A 13,189-nucleotide genomic window follows, 5' to 3' on the forward strand; every position below is an offset into this window, starting at 1 on the left:
ATTGTAAATGTTGTGGCTTGGCTCTCCAACACACCGGTGTGCTGTACTAGCGATGGATTGGCCACGTTCTGTTTACGTGACAACCCTTACTAGTTGGCTGTGTCGAGTGGTGGTGGCTTTTAACGACACATTTACGCGATATAACCCAAAAAACTTCTATTATGAATACATAAACTATCAGACCATGTATGTTTTTGCATGTTCACCACGAGTATATGTGGTTAGTGCAGACATGATTCCTTGCAAAAGGTTTCCGTTTGATGTTTTGACATCCAAACACCTGTTTTATTGCCAGAAAGGGTCAAACCTATTCTTATGGGAATATAACAGTCAAACATCAACTATTTTCACTAATTTTAGGGGCCACTTTTGTGAATAAAGATTGTTTTTACAAGCCTGGCGAGTTTTTTTCGCCTGCCACTAGGGGGCACAAACCACCCACACGCTTCAGCATCTCTGCCAGTGTGCTCGCTGCACTGTCGTTGGTAAGACATGTGGCGATATAGAGGGATGATTAATGCCCGCACAATCCAATATGCAAAACACTGTTTTATTAAGGGAGCGGTGGCGTAGCGGTTATCAAAAGTCTGTCTCAAGCTGCTGTCTAATTAGAATTCTTTAATATCGGAATATTGCTTTGTGCACACCCTGTAAAGTATATACTTCAAATTGCACATTTTACATGTCTACGAAAATAACATTGCAATGAATTAATTGAACACAGGAAACACCAATTTCATATCTGGGACCTTTTTTGACAGTATCAAAGTATGAAAAAATAAGAACAGGTTTTAGCCTTTCTGGCAATAAAACAGGTGTTAAGATGTTTAAACACCAAGCAGAAACCTTTTGGCGTTCTCTGGTTTACACTGGTGAGACTGGGCCATAAAGAAGGCTGTCTCTGGTGTAGATCAATCATTTTCACGGACAATGCATATGTTATATCAGAGCATGTTTTGTTTACATGCTCACCACAAGTACGTGTGGTTAATGCAGACGTGATTTCTTGTAAATGCTTTCTATTTGGTGTTTGAACATCTTAACACCTGTTTTGTTGCCAGAAACGGTAAAAACCTATTCCTTATTTTTGATTATTTTATATCTGTTTGAATTAATGAAACTAGATTTTTGTTAGACCAGAGGACGCCTTTTGGCGGTCCTCTGGTCTAACACCGTTTGAGACGAGGCTCAAAACAAAGCTGTCTCTGGTGTGGACCAATCAGTTTCAAGGACAATGCAAAGATTATCAGAGTATGTTGTTTGTTTGCATTCTGACCACAAGCATTGTGGTTATGCAGAGATGATTCCTTGTAAAGGTTTCAGTTTGGTGTTTAACATCTTAACACCTGTTTTGTTGCCACAAAAAAGTGGAAAAACCTATTATCATTAGATTTTTGTTATCCAATTTGAACAAAAATCACGTATTCACATGTGCATACACGTTGGGTCTTCTTACTGCCGACCGATTCCAAATCCGCCTTAAGTGAAGAGCATACACCTCTAACTCCAATTAGGGTGTAATCGTAAACATAAACAGCTGCTGTCATCCCTAATTGCAGGTCGACTCAGTATGTCATTTCGCCACGACGTAACAAATCAGGTGAATGAATTCGATATACGTTTATATTTGCATTTATGGAATTTCGAACCTCTAAATTATACATTTGGTGGGGGAGAAATTGCCGTTTAGTCTACTTTGCGTGCATTTCCCGCTGCGCCAGAATTGCTCTTGCATGGCGCTGTGCGGGTTTCCCCAACGCTCTCCGTGCCGCAAAAGTTCGGCTTGTCTTGGTTTCGATCCTTTGTTTTGACCAAACCCGCTACTTATTATACTGTGTGATTTCATCCCCTTTTTTCCAACGTTCTTAAGTAAAAATAGTAAGTGAAGATACACAGAAAGAGGCCATTCAATGTGCAAGTGATAGCATAAATGCATAACGAGACTGTAAAGCAAAGATGTTAAAGTACCGCAGAGTTTATATTTTGTTTGTTTCGCGACTTATTTTGATTATTAGACTATACAAAAAAAAGTGGCTTGCCTTCTGGCTGGATTCCTGTCTGCCTGGCGGTGCGCAAGTGCGGCATTCATCACAGATATCTGACGTGACATCATGCCCCCTCCTCCTACCGAAACGTGACCAAAAGAGGGAGGTTCTCTTCTATTGTTGTGTATGGCGATATGTTCAGGAGATACTGGTAGGAACCTCCTGGTTACACCAGCCCACAGGGGATTATTGTCCTTCCGTCGTGCATCTGTAGTGGTGGTACGTGCTGGCGGGGAGGATCGTGAGACAGCGCGTGGTGGGTGGCTACATCACGGTCCGCAGGCGGGTGTCCACATCGTGGTCCGCATAGGCCCCGCCCCCTGGAGCGGAGGGCTATGTAAGGCGATGTGCGGCAGCACTCGGGGAGTCGTTAACCAGTGAAGACAGAAGACGGAGGAAGAGATAGGGCCCTGAGACCCCTAGCCCCGCTGCCCTTGTAAGGGCCGGGACTCTGTGAGGCTCAGAGGCGAGGCCTTGGGATTCACGGCCCGACGTCCTTGTAAGGGCCGGGCTGTGTAACCCAGTGGTCGAGACCTGTGCCCTGGCAAGGCGGGTCCGATAGCTCCCCGTGGGGAGAGCGTAGCCAGAGAGCCTGAGAGCGTAGCCGGAGAGCCCGAGTGCGTGGCCGAGTTAGGCATGCGTAGCGTAAGGGAGAGCCTGAGTGCGTATCCGAGTTAGGCACGCGTAGCGTAGGCGGTATCTCGGCTGTGCCTGTTACTGTTGCACCAGTGTTAATAAATAAGTGCTGCCCCATCAACTCGTCTCCCGCCATTATTGAGATATTACAACTGGCGTCAGAAGTGAAACTGTCTTCAAGATATGGATACCAGGAAGACTAATCGGACTCACAAGCGAGACCGGGAAGACGACCACGACGAATCGGGACAGCGAGCTTCGGGAGGAGAGGAAGAGGAGATGCCGACACCACAGAACCTTTCGGATAACACATCCAAAAATGGGAGGGGTGGGGCTGGGTGGAGAGGGGAGGGTGGGGAGGGGCTGGGTGGGGAGAGTGGGGCTGGGTGGGGGGTGGGGCTGGGCGGGGAGGGGCTGGTCATCCCGTGGTGCCCGTATACAACTCAACGTTTAACCTACTCACGCCGGCTTGTGCCCGCCCTCACAGTCGGCCATATTTGCGGAATACACCACGCCGCCGTTGACCCTGGCCATTGACCGAGCAACCCAACGTTCCTACCAGCTCCCTCCGCAGGAATGTGTTAAATTCCAGTGTCAAGGTCTGCGAGCCACGAGAGGGCTTCAGGAGAGAGTTTGCTTCGTTTTGTTGTCTCTGTTGAAGGAGCGCAGACGAACGTGGTTTACGAGATGTTCCAGAATTTGTGTTGCATGGCCATAGTTGCAATTCTAGATTTGAAGCTTTCGTGACTGCAAGGATTCATATTCTTAGGTTTTTTCAGTAAAGTCACGTAGGTAAGAAATTAAAATTATTTAACTTTTATTCATTTGAATTTTTTACCTACGTGACTTTACCGAAAAAAACCTAAGAACATAGTTGCAATGTTGATGATGTTCTGATGCGGTTGATGGAACACCAGTATCTTCGAGGAATGTCAATGTCAGGCGGTTAGGGTGTTTGGGTATCAAATGAGGTGTTTATTCTGTTCACCAGCATTCTTCATGATGGTTGCTTTCTCGCGGCCCGCCTGTTACATGTTTTTTGCGTCATCTTAAACTCAATACCGTCATCAAAGCACTCTTTCAGCAATAGCCTCAACATTTGACCGATAAACTGCAGGCGCTTTACAATCCTTTTAGGAGTTTGAGGTCCTCACACACGACCATGCTCCTCTCAGCCACACTTTCGCAAAACACATTTTTGAGCTCGAGATTTTTCGGTCCTTGGCCCTCAGATTTGGAATGCTCTGCCTGAAGAACTGCACCTGAACGCTAAGATTCTTCCACTTACAAACGACACACCTACTCGTTTCGTATGTTAGATAAGATAGTGATTTTGTTATCTTTTCTGGACGGCGCTCTGAAGCCATTTGTTGGTATGCTGCACCTTATAGAAGTGTAAAATTATATTCTGGTTAGAACCCACTGCATGGGACCCGGCGCACGTAGTTTATACCTACGAAAATCACCCAGGAATGTCTGTCCTTAATGGTCGTGACGTCACTCCACATCGACCAGCCCCCCTCATTAATATTCATGAGCAGGTGACGTCCTCCAAATGGACACCCCCCCCCCCCATTATGATGACCTACTATGAGCCAATAATGTCTGTGTGCAACGCTCGTGACATCACTTCACGTAGACCAGCCCCCCTCATTAAGAATCATGAACAGGTGATATTCTCCACATGGACCCCCCCTCATTAATAATCATAAGATGACGTCCTCCAAATGGACACCACCCCTCATTAATAATCATGAGCGGGTGACGTCACTCAACACAGTACTCCCCTCACTAATAATCATGTGCAAGTGACGTCACTCCACATCAAACAGCCCCCCTCATTTTTTTGGTTCTTTCGGTAAAGTCACGTAGAAGGGAAGTAATAAAATAATAAAAATAAAACATAATAAAACAATTCTCACGACGTTTCGGCTACAACGCAAGCAGCCGTCTTCAGGTGAAGAATGAGACACTGCCAAGCTAGGAGCTTATATATAAGCTGAGTTGGAGGTGGAAGAAGAGAGCCTTAACAAAAGAATGTGCATATCAAGAGGAATTTAGCATATTCATGGGAAATGCGTAGGAGGTGGGCGGGGGGGTTTCAAAGTCATATTATGCCCATGCATTATGCAGGATCAGCAGCACCAAAGGGAGGGGGGGGTAGCATTAACAAAGGGAGGGCTACCCCCCCCCGCCCCCCCCTTTGGTGCTGCTGATCCTGCATAATGCATGGGCATAATATGACTTTGAAACCCCCCCGCCCACCTCCTACGCATTTCCCATGAATATGCTAAATATGCTAAATTTCTCTTGATATGCACATTCTTTTGTTAAGGCTCTCTTCTTCTTCCACCTCCAACTCAGCTTATATATAAGCTCCTAGCTTGGCAGTGTCTCATTCTTCACCTGAAGACGGCTGCTTGCGTTGTAGCCGAAACGTCGTGAGAATTGTTTTATTATGTTTTATTTTTATTATTTTATTACTTCCCTTCTACGTGACTTTACCGAAAGAACCAAGCAGATGAATCCCTGCAGTCACGAAAGCTTTAAATCGAAAAATAAAAGCCCCCCTCATTAATAATCATGAACAGGTGAAACATGCAAGCGAAAAGCAGACCACGACGTGATGTTCATTGCATCAATGCGTGTGCAATTTGTAAGGGTGAGGTGACACAAACCGATTTCATTTAAAGGTTATAATCCCTTGTTCATCATGACGTCCTTTTTACTTTGATGTCTCAGTAGCGTTACGGAGATCGCGTGACGCGAGGGTTCTTTCTTTGTAGTGAGGGTTGTGAGTTGACGCCGAGGGGGGAGAAGGCGCCTCGGCCCCCCATGTGGAGTGACGTCAGCCGCTAATTATTATGGGGGGGCGTGTCCATTTTGAGGACGTCACCTAATTTATTATTTTATCTTTAGACGTGACTTAACCGAAAGAACCAAAGAATAATTCCTGCAGTCACGAAAGCTCCAAAAATTAAGATAGGACGTCACCTGTTCATGATTATGAATTGTGGGCTGGTCGATGTGCAGTGACGCCACGACCATTAAGGACAGACATTCCTGGGTGATGATAGAAGGTACATGGCCGATGTGCTCGATTTGGATGCAAGGGAAAAAACATTGCTTAACTCTTAAAATCCACATTTGTCGCAGATTTCTGGAATTGCTGATCAGGTGACCAGGTCCTCCTGCAATCCGCATTTTTTTTTTGCATATTGATGTAGTTGCGCAGTTAACAATTCTGTCATCTGTACCACACCGCAAATTCACGTCCCAGGATGTTTGTAGTGCGTCCCGAAATTTAGTGTTCACCTGGTATCCCTCCCTGCGAAATATAGCGTCCAAGTGGTGCCCTGCACATCACCGTGGATTGGAGTTTTTATTATCGAAAAAAAACCCTGCTGGTCGTAACACAACAGGTTTAGAGTCACGTGAACACGTATGAAACGCGGCAGCACCAGGCTTTCTAAGATCTAAAGTGCTGCATGTATTTGAGATTTAAATGAAGATTAACACCACCTCCTCTGGGCAGTGTTTTACTCAAGTTAATACGCCGACCAACTTTTCCCATTTTACCTTTAGCACCAACTTTTAGCTCAGGCATTTTTTTTTGCAGCGCTAAAAGAAACGGCAACTTTACATATTACATTCCTTCAATTTTAAGTGGCACCATCACACATCTTTAATAAGCAAAATTGTAAATACACAACATTTAAAACATAAGTAATTTATAATGGTGCTTCAAATATTTAAAGGGTTTTACTTGATATGTACAACAAAACGCAACCATAACAAAACATAATTGAAAACACCATTGCCAAAATTCACCCAAACATATTGCACAAAATATCCAGTTAATACGGTGCGAAAAAAATAATTGAACAATTACTAAAACACAGGGAAGAAATTAAAAATGTCAATATTTACTTACACATTTTGATCGAGGTCATATCTAGTAATTTCGAAAAACAGAAATTATACAGCTTCCTGTTATGGTCTCAAGAGCACCGAGAATCAGACTGAATATCCAGCCTGAAACGTGTTGTTTCACAAAATATAATAAGGGTAAAAGCAGCAACCTTGAGGGCAATTAGGAAAATATACCAAACCGTGAGCTGAATATCACTAAATTGAGTAGTTCAATGGTGTTATAAATGTATCATATCATTATCATTATACCTTCCAGCGCGGATCCGGTTCAGGAATATGAATACTTTATGACTTTTCCATTAACATCTAGGAGATATCTGCCCACATATGACAAAAGCCTACCAGAATGCAAAACATTCGCTTAGTTAGCATGAGAGCTATATAGTGCAGCAGATTAACATGCTTTTGGCCACAAATGCACGTGTTTGACAATATTTGGAAGTTTGATGGAATCCATTCCATATGTGGTAGAAACTCAGTTCTATTTTTTCAACAAACTAATTCACTTTGAAAGTTATATACATTTTAATAATTTAAAAAAATCACATTGGTCAAGAGCACTATATATAAAAAATAAGCATTTTGGGCAATATCCCTTTCCTCTACACTGGAAAAGGGCCAATGCCTGAAACTAATATAGAAAACAATTATGCACACTGTTATGGACACTGACTGAGGTTTCAACCTAATATATATGTTATTAGGCAGTGTTTATTGACAAATGTGGCAAGTTTTAAAATATTTATGTTTGCACACTACTGCCAATATGGCCATTTCTTCGTGTTAAGTTTGATTAGAAAAGTATCTGTTAACATCAACAGTGCATTCCGTGCTGTAGGCTGCCGTCTACCATTGTTATAGCCTCCTTGCTTAAGGTGATGCAGAATGTCATGAATTAATCGCTTAAAAAAATATATACATCTTGCAATGTAGCAGCCATTAATGCTGCCAGTTGACACCATACATTGCCTGCTTAGTGGGCGGTGTGTACTCTGGGTATACTTGGGGCTTCTGAAATGTTGCTAGCTAATCTCATCATCTGTGGCCACCGAGTCTCTGTCGGAAAGTGGCTCCAAGCTGTTGCTTGTGCTGTCCTCTTCTTCCTCCTCATCCGAGTGGTGGCATGGAGAGACCGCCGCTGCCGCCGTGTGAAATAACCTGACGAGCTCACGAAACCGACGGGACACCTGTAGAGACAAACATCATAAACAGGTCAACTAAAGCCACTCATAATAACACTGATACACAGTTACAATAGACAAATCACACCTTTTGCCAATGTGCCAAGCATCCACGCGCACACGCGTTACTTAACAAATCTGTTTCAATACCTGTGTTTCGATAAAAAGATGATCAGTGGTAAAGTTACACGGATCATAATGTTAAACAAGGTGTGCCAATAAACAATTTACTTATTAATATAGGCTTCTCCTTTGTCAAAGTATCTACCCTTAAAAAAAGAAACATTTACTTGAGGTCCATCTTGTATTTAATGTAGTGATTTCAAGGTAGACCTACTTGTATAAACACAATAACGTGCCGAATTGCATTTTACTGTCACCAGTTACATATACATATATATCCTTTTAATGCCACAGCATTATTAGTGGATGTTTTTTTATTATTATGGTTTTAAATCTTAATTATACGTGGTCAAGCTCCTGAGCAACAGAATGAAATGGAGCACCCGGTGTTTGGATTTGCTTATTCATGAACCTAGTAATGCCACCATTGGAATGTGGAATTTCCACCATTGGCTACCATCACAATTTGTCAATTTGTTGTCAAGATGGCAGAAGAGCGTCGACTGTGCTAGTGATTTAAGTGCGGTGTCGATACTGTGGCCAAAACACATTCCTGCGGAGGGAGCTGGTAGGAACTTTGGGTTGCTCGGTCAATGGCCAGGGTCAACGGCGGCGTGGTGTATTCTGCAAATATGGCCGACTGTGAGGGCGGGCACAAGCCGGCGTGAGTAGGTTAAACGTTGAGTTTTATAAGGGCACCACGGGGTGACCAGCCCCTCCCCACCCAGCCCCACCCCTCCCTCAGACCCCCCACCCAGCCCCTCCCTGCACGACGGACGGACACAATAATACCCTGTGGGCTGGTGTAACCAGGAGGTTCCTACCAGTATAACATTTTGTCAAGTACGTGTCCACTGTCAACATTTGGTAAAGAGACTTTGATACATCTGGTACAGTTTAATTACTTCATACAATTATTGTAATGAATGCCATTCTTATTAGACTCATACGGAGGGATTGAATTGATCTGTAAACATTCACTGATAAAAGCCGTAATCCAGATGTGGTCTGACAAAACATGTTTTGGACAGCAGGATGTCAATGTTCTCTTGGTTACAAGAAGTTGTACTTTTTATTTGTATGGTTTTCCATGGCAATGGGTCAAATATATTACAGTACTATCTTGATTTAAAGCTTTCGTGACTGCAGGAATTAATATTATTTGGGTCTTACGTGACTTTGCCGAAAGACCCAAACAATATATTACAGTACTGTGGTCAAGTATCCTAATAACAAGACTGCTACTTCATGCACCGATTTGTTATCTCTAACCCCACACCGTAAATGACAGTGTACAGTGAGTCAGTGAGTTAAGAGGGGCCTTAGCAGATTGATATATTGATGTGTGAGAGAACACACGTAAATGGTATGTTGCTTGAAATACCTTAAACAAAATGAACAGATGTAACTAATCAATTTAGAAAATACACATCGCAATTAATATTAATTTGTCAAATGTGTAATGAAGTTCCATAAAATGCATAAGGCATACAACGACTGCTACACAATGTTTGAAGAATCATTGCTCATATAAACGTACATTGCACAGTTTGTTAAGAACTGTATATTTCTTAAGTTTGTTAAGCTACACATGAACATCACATTACCTACAGAAAAAATTCCCATGATTTATTATTTGGAAGGATTAAAAGCCTCCACTGCAGGCATACACATCCAAGAACTGTGCACACAACGATAAGGTACAGTCTTTTTTTTATAAACTCATCACTTTTGCCACTTCTGTTAAATTATGCCATACAAGCATTGTAATTGCTACAAACTTGTTAAACATTTCAAACATGATATAACGAAATGTATGAATTATACAATCGCAATTATTTTTACTCCACCCCAAATAAAACTAAGCTTATGTCCTATATGCATAATACTACACCACGGCCAACTAGAAATACATATACAGACAGGAGCAAACAACTATGGCATGACGAACATTGCCTTGAGAGGCAATTGTCATTTACCCAAGATTATACAGACCTAAACAGACACGACATAAAGTCAGACAAATTTCCACTCCATTATGCAAAAACACCTTCTATTGTAATAATTGAAAGCCCCTTTGTCAATCCTCTGCAGGATGAAGGGTCCCATATGCCATATCGGGATTGTTTGATCATACATCACCACGCGAGTGAGTACAAGTTGCTGAAAGGGAGCCATGACCGGTTCAGATATCACTTGCCACTGATGTTAGCAGTGACCAGGAATTGAACTTCGACTTTCGAGTTGAGAGTGCAGTCCACTCACCGATACGCCGCCATTAAAACTTGGAGTGAGCTATGCCACGTCATGTAAAAATATCATATAACTCTCACAGTAGGTAGTAAAAATCATCGGAACTGTAATATGCCAAATTAAATGGAAAGCCACATTTAATATGGCTTGTTTGTGCAGTTATATTGGTGACTGGGCTGAGACAATCACCTTAATGCACTTGCAAAGCTGGTTTAATCCCATGCGAACTGGCGGTGTACACTACCTAATTACTTATTTATTTACGTGTTTGAGTGTTATTTTATTGCATAAATGTACACTGTATAAGCGATAGGTTAAAAAAAACACACACAAATACTGTACCTCTTGTGAGCTCTTATTACCAAGCAGTTTGGCTATTTCAGTAAAAGTAGCTCCATTTGCTCCTTTCTCTTGGCAGGTGGTTAAAATAATCTTGTCTGCTTCCCTGAAATACAATAAGGCAAAAATGATACAAGAGCCTGCATCAAAATTCACATGCAAATCCACGTACAATACACGTGTATTACAGTAACAAACACTTGATCGACAGGTTGCTTAGTAGGATAAAAAGTGCTGGCACTCCCGTCGCTACAAAGACAATCTGGCCAGCTTGGAAGAGTAGCTCGTAATAATATCCTTGAGCAGCCCTCTAAAGCTTTCCACCAGTAGTGGTGTGATCAAGAAATTGCAGTCATACACAGAATCTAGCCACGTGGCACAGCCGTAGAGAGAGCAGCTCACTATCAGCAGGTTGAGAGTCCAAATCCTCGTTGGGGTTTTTACTTAGGTCCATCATCCCTCCGGGGTAAATAAAACGTGTACCACTTTGCGGGGAAGCCAACGGTTGTTACCCTATTGATAGACTCACCCCGAAAGATGAATGGAAAATGTCTACAAATGGCTCATGGCTATACATGGGAGATAACCACTGCCTCTGCTCGTTTGAACAGAACATACATTTCCACTTGAATAAACAGTATCTTTCCTATGGAGGGATTGACCTCTGACATGAGAATATAAAATACGACTGGCATAGAGCCTCGAAATGTGATAACTGCCATACCAATGCTTGTTTGGGCAGGAAAACATTTTGACCTACTTATAAGCACATGAAAAAACATGGATTAGTCTGAAAAGAGTTTGTATATGTTTATTGTAAAATGCTATTCATATTCTGTTATTTATACGAACACCTTGGATTGTGAAATACAGTTTCATTACCTTCATTATTTTGAGTGATTAAATGGAGTGTAAACATTTAAATAATTGGAGCCTCGGCTACAAACAGTCAGGAGAACGATAGTTTGTGTGACGTTTTGTTTTGGAAACATGTCACATTTTCAAGTTACATGTAATTTGAAAATGCTTTAAAACGTATATAAATGTTCCGTTGCTGATCATTGAGTCACAAATCTGGAGCGCCTTTGTAAAAAGCCACAGGTTGAAGTCTGTCATGTGTAATGCACCTGCATCTGCCATGATTCTACTTCTGGCGAAAAAGCACTTGTTCTTGTGATGGGAACAAGAAGATGATTCACTAATCAAAAACATCAGGTTCTAAATGAGTTGGAAATATTTATTATAGACGCATCAGGGAGCCTTATGAGGACACTTCATACAAGTGTGCCCTTGTGTTTTCAAATAAGCTTTCCTCAATTGCATCAAACAGTGCATAAACACAATCATGCTTTTCACATACCATAAATAATTTGCCAAAAAACATGAACAGGGCATTCAAGAGTCAAATGTGGGCCTGAAAATGTATCACCAATAAAGTCTGTGATTACCCGAAATCCATAACGTAAACACAACTAACCAATTACTTGCATAGGAAACATTAACTTGTACCTTGTAAGCAAGTTCTTCCCCACCCTTTAACAATGAAATATTTCATGCCACAGTTAAATCAGGTGACACAAAATGTGGTTCCCCACCAGGTGAGCGCAATTGGTAGAACCTCTCATCAATAAATCTGCCAAAGAGATCCAGCAGATCCAAAACAACCATCTGCTCTATACCACATCCGTCCTACCTATGTGTTATGAAATAAATAATACAGCCCAAACAAGGCCATTTAACACGAATAGTGATAAATGTACCAAAAAGGTTTCACTTTGTCTTTGTCCGATCTAAAATGTTCAGCATATATATAGGCATAACTCTGTTCTGTGTCTCCACATCCAAATAGAGATATATTTTATTCCATCAGACTATTTGATTTTCAGACCAATTTAATCCAGCAGCATTTGTTTAAGCATGCAAACTCTGGACTGGTTACAACCTTCTTGATGCCATCATTAGCTGGATAAAAAAAATTCTGCTGGGTTACCAGCAATTTGTTCAAGGTTTCAGACAATTTGTGCAGATTTCTAGCATTATAATTGAACATAAAGTGAATGCCACCTGTAAGCAGAACCTTTTACTAAGTCTTAAACAGATAAAGTCCTGATATAAAACTAGATATGCCAGGCTGTAACATAAGAGATTACGTTTCTCCAAATGGCAGGCCAACAATTTCCACGGGGTATAAACAAAAAAATAATCCCATCAGAGATGCCACAACATCTCTGCAGCAGCTTAAATTATGGTCATAGCAGCCTATCCAATGCTAGTAAGAGATGTCATACTCAGAACATTTCCAGGCCTTGTTTTAGGCTCACTGAGCTTATTTTGCAAGGCATAAAATGTATAAAAATATGAAAACAAGAAACAAATATTGTAATGCAGAACATGTTCAAAATAACACGAAGCAACAGAAAATGAGACATAACTGCAAAAGTTATTATTTTAAAACCTACAACTATTCAAGTAAAGATACTATTCAAAAGATGATTTTGTTTCAAAACAGGTTTCAAATAAAATCACAGCATGTTGATGTACATTAGAAATTACTGGCAGCATATCATGATAATAAAATGTCTACAAAAAGGAAATACCCTGCTTTGAATGTCACAGTCGAGTATATTGATATTGTTAACAACCTTAGTGGTATGCTGGTCATGTAGAAGAATAGGAGCA

The 13,189-nt window shown here is 41.5% G+C and overlaps 1 protein-coding gene across 1 annotated transcript in view; it reads right to left on the bottom strand.

Annotated features, from left to right (window-relative positions):
* Positions 1 to 6,332: 6,332 nt before the first annotated feature.
* LOC144738517 (GON-4-like protein) overlaps positions 6,333 to 13,189 on the bottom strand; it is a 60,322-nt gene continuing 53,465 nt past the window's right edge. The window contains exons 25-26 of the mRNA XM_078621533.1: positions 10,514 to 10,616; positions 6,333 to 7,801 (exon numbers count right to left, since the gene is read on the bottom strand). Coding sequence (XP_078477659.1) covers positions 7,637 to 7,801; positions 10,514 to 10,616 — 268 coding nt within the window. The 3' untranslated portion in view covers positions 6,333 to 7,636. The remainder of the gene's footprint in view (positions 7,802 to 10,513; positions 10,617 to 13,189) is intronic.

The sequence above is a fragment of the Lampetra planeri genome, chromosome 3, assembly GCF_965212315.1.
Source record: "Lampetra planeri chromosome 3, kcLamPlan1.2.h2, whole genome shotgun sequence".
NCBI classification, from domain to species: domain Eukaryota; kingdom Metazoa; phylum Chordata; class Hyperoartia; order Petromyzontiformes; family Petromyzontidae; genus Lampetra; species Lampetra planeri.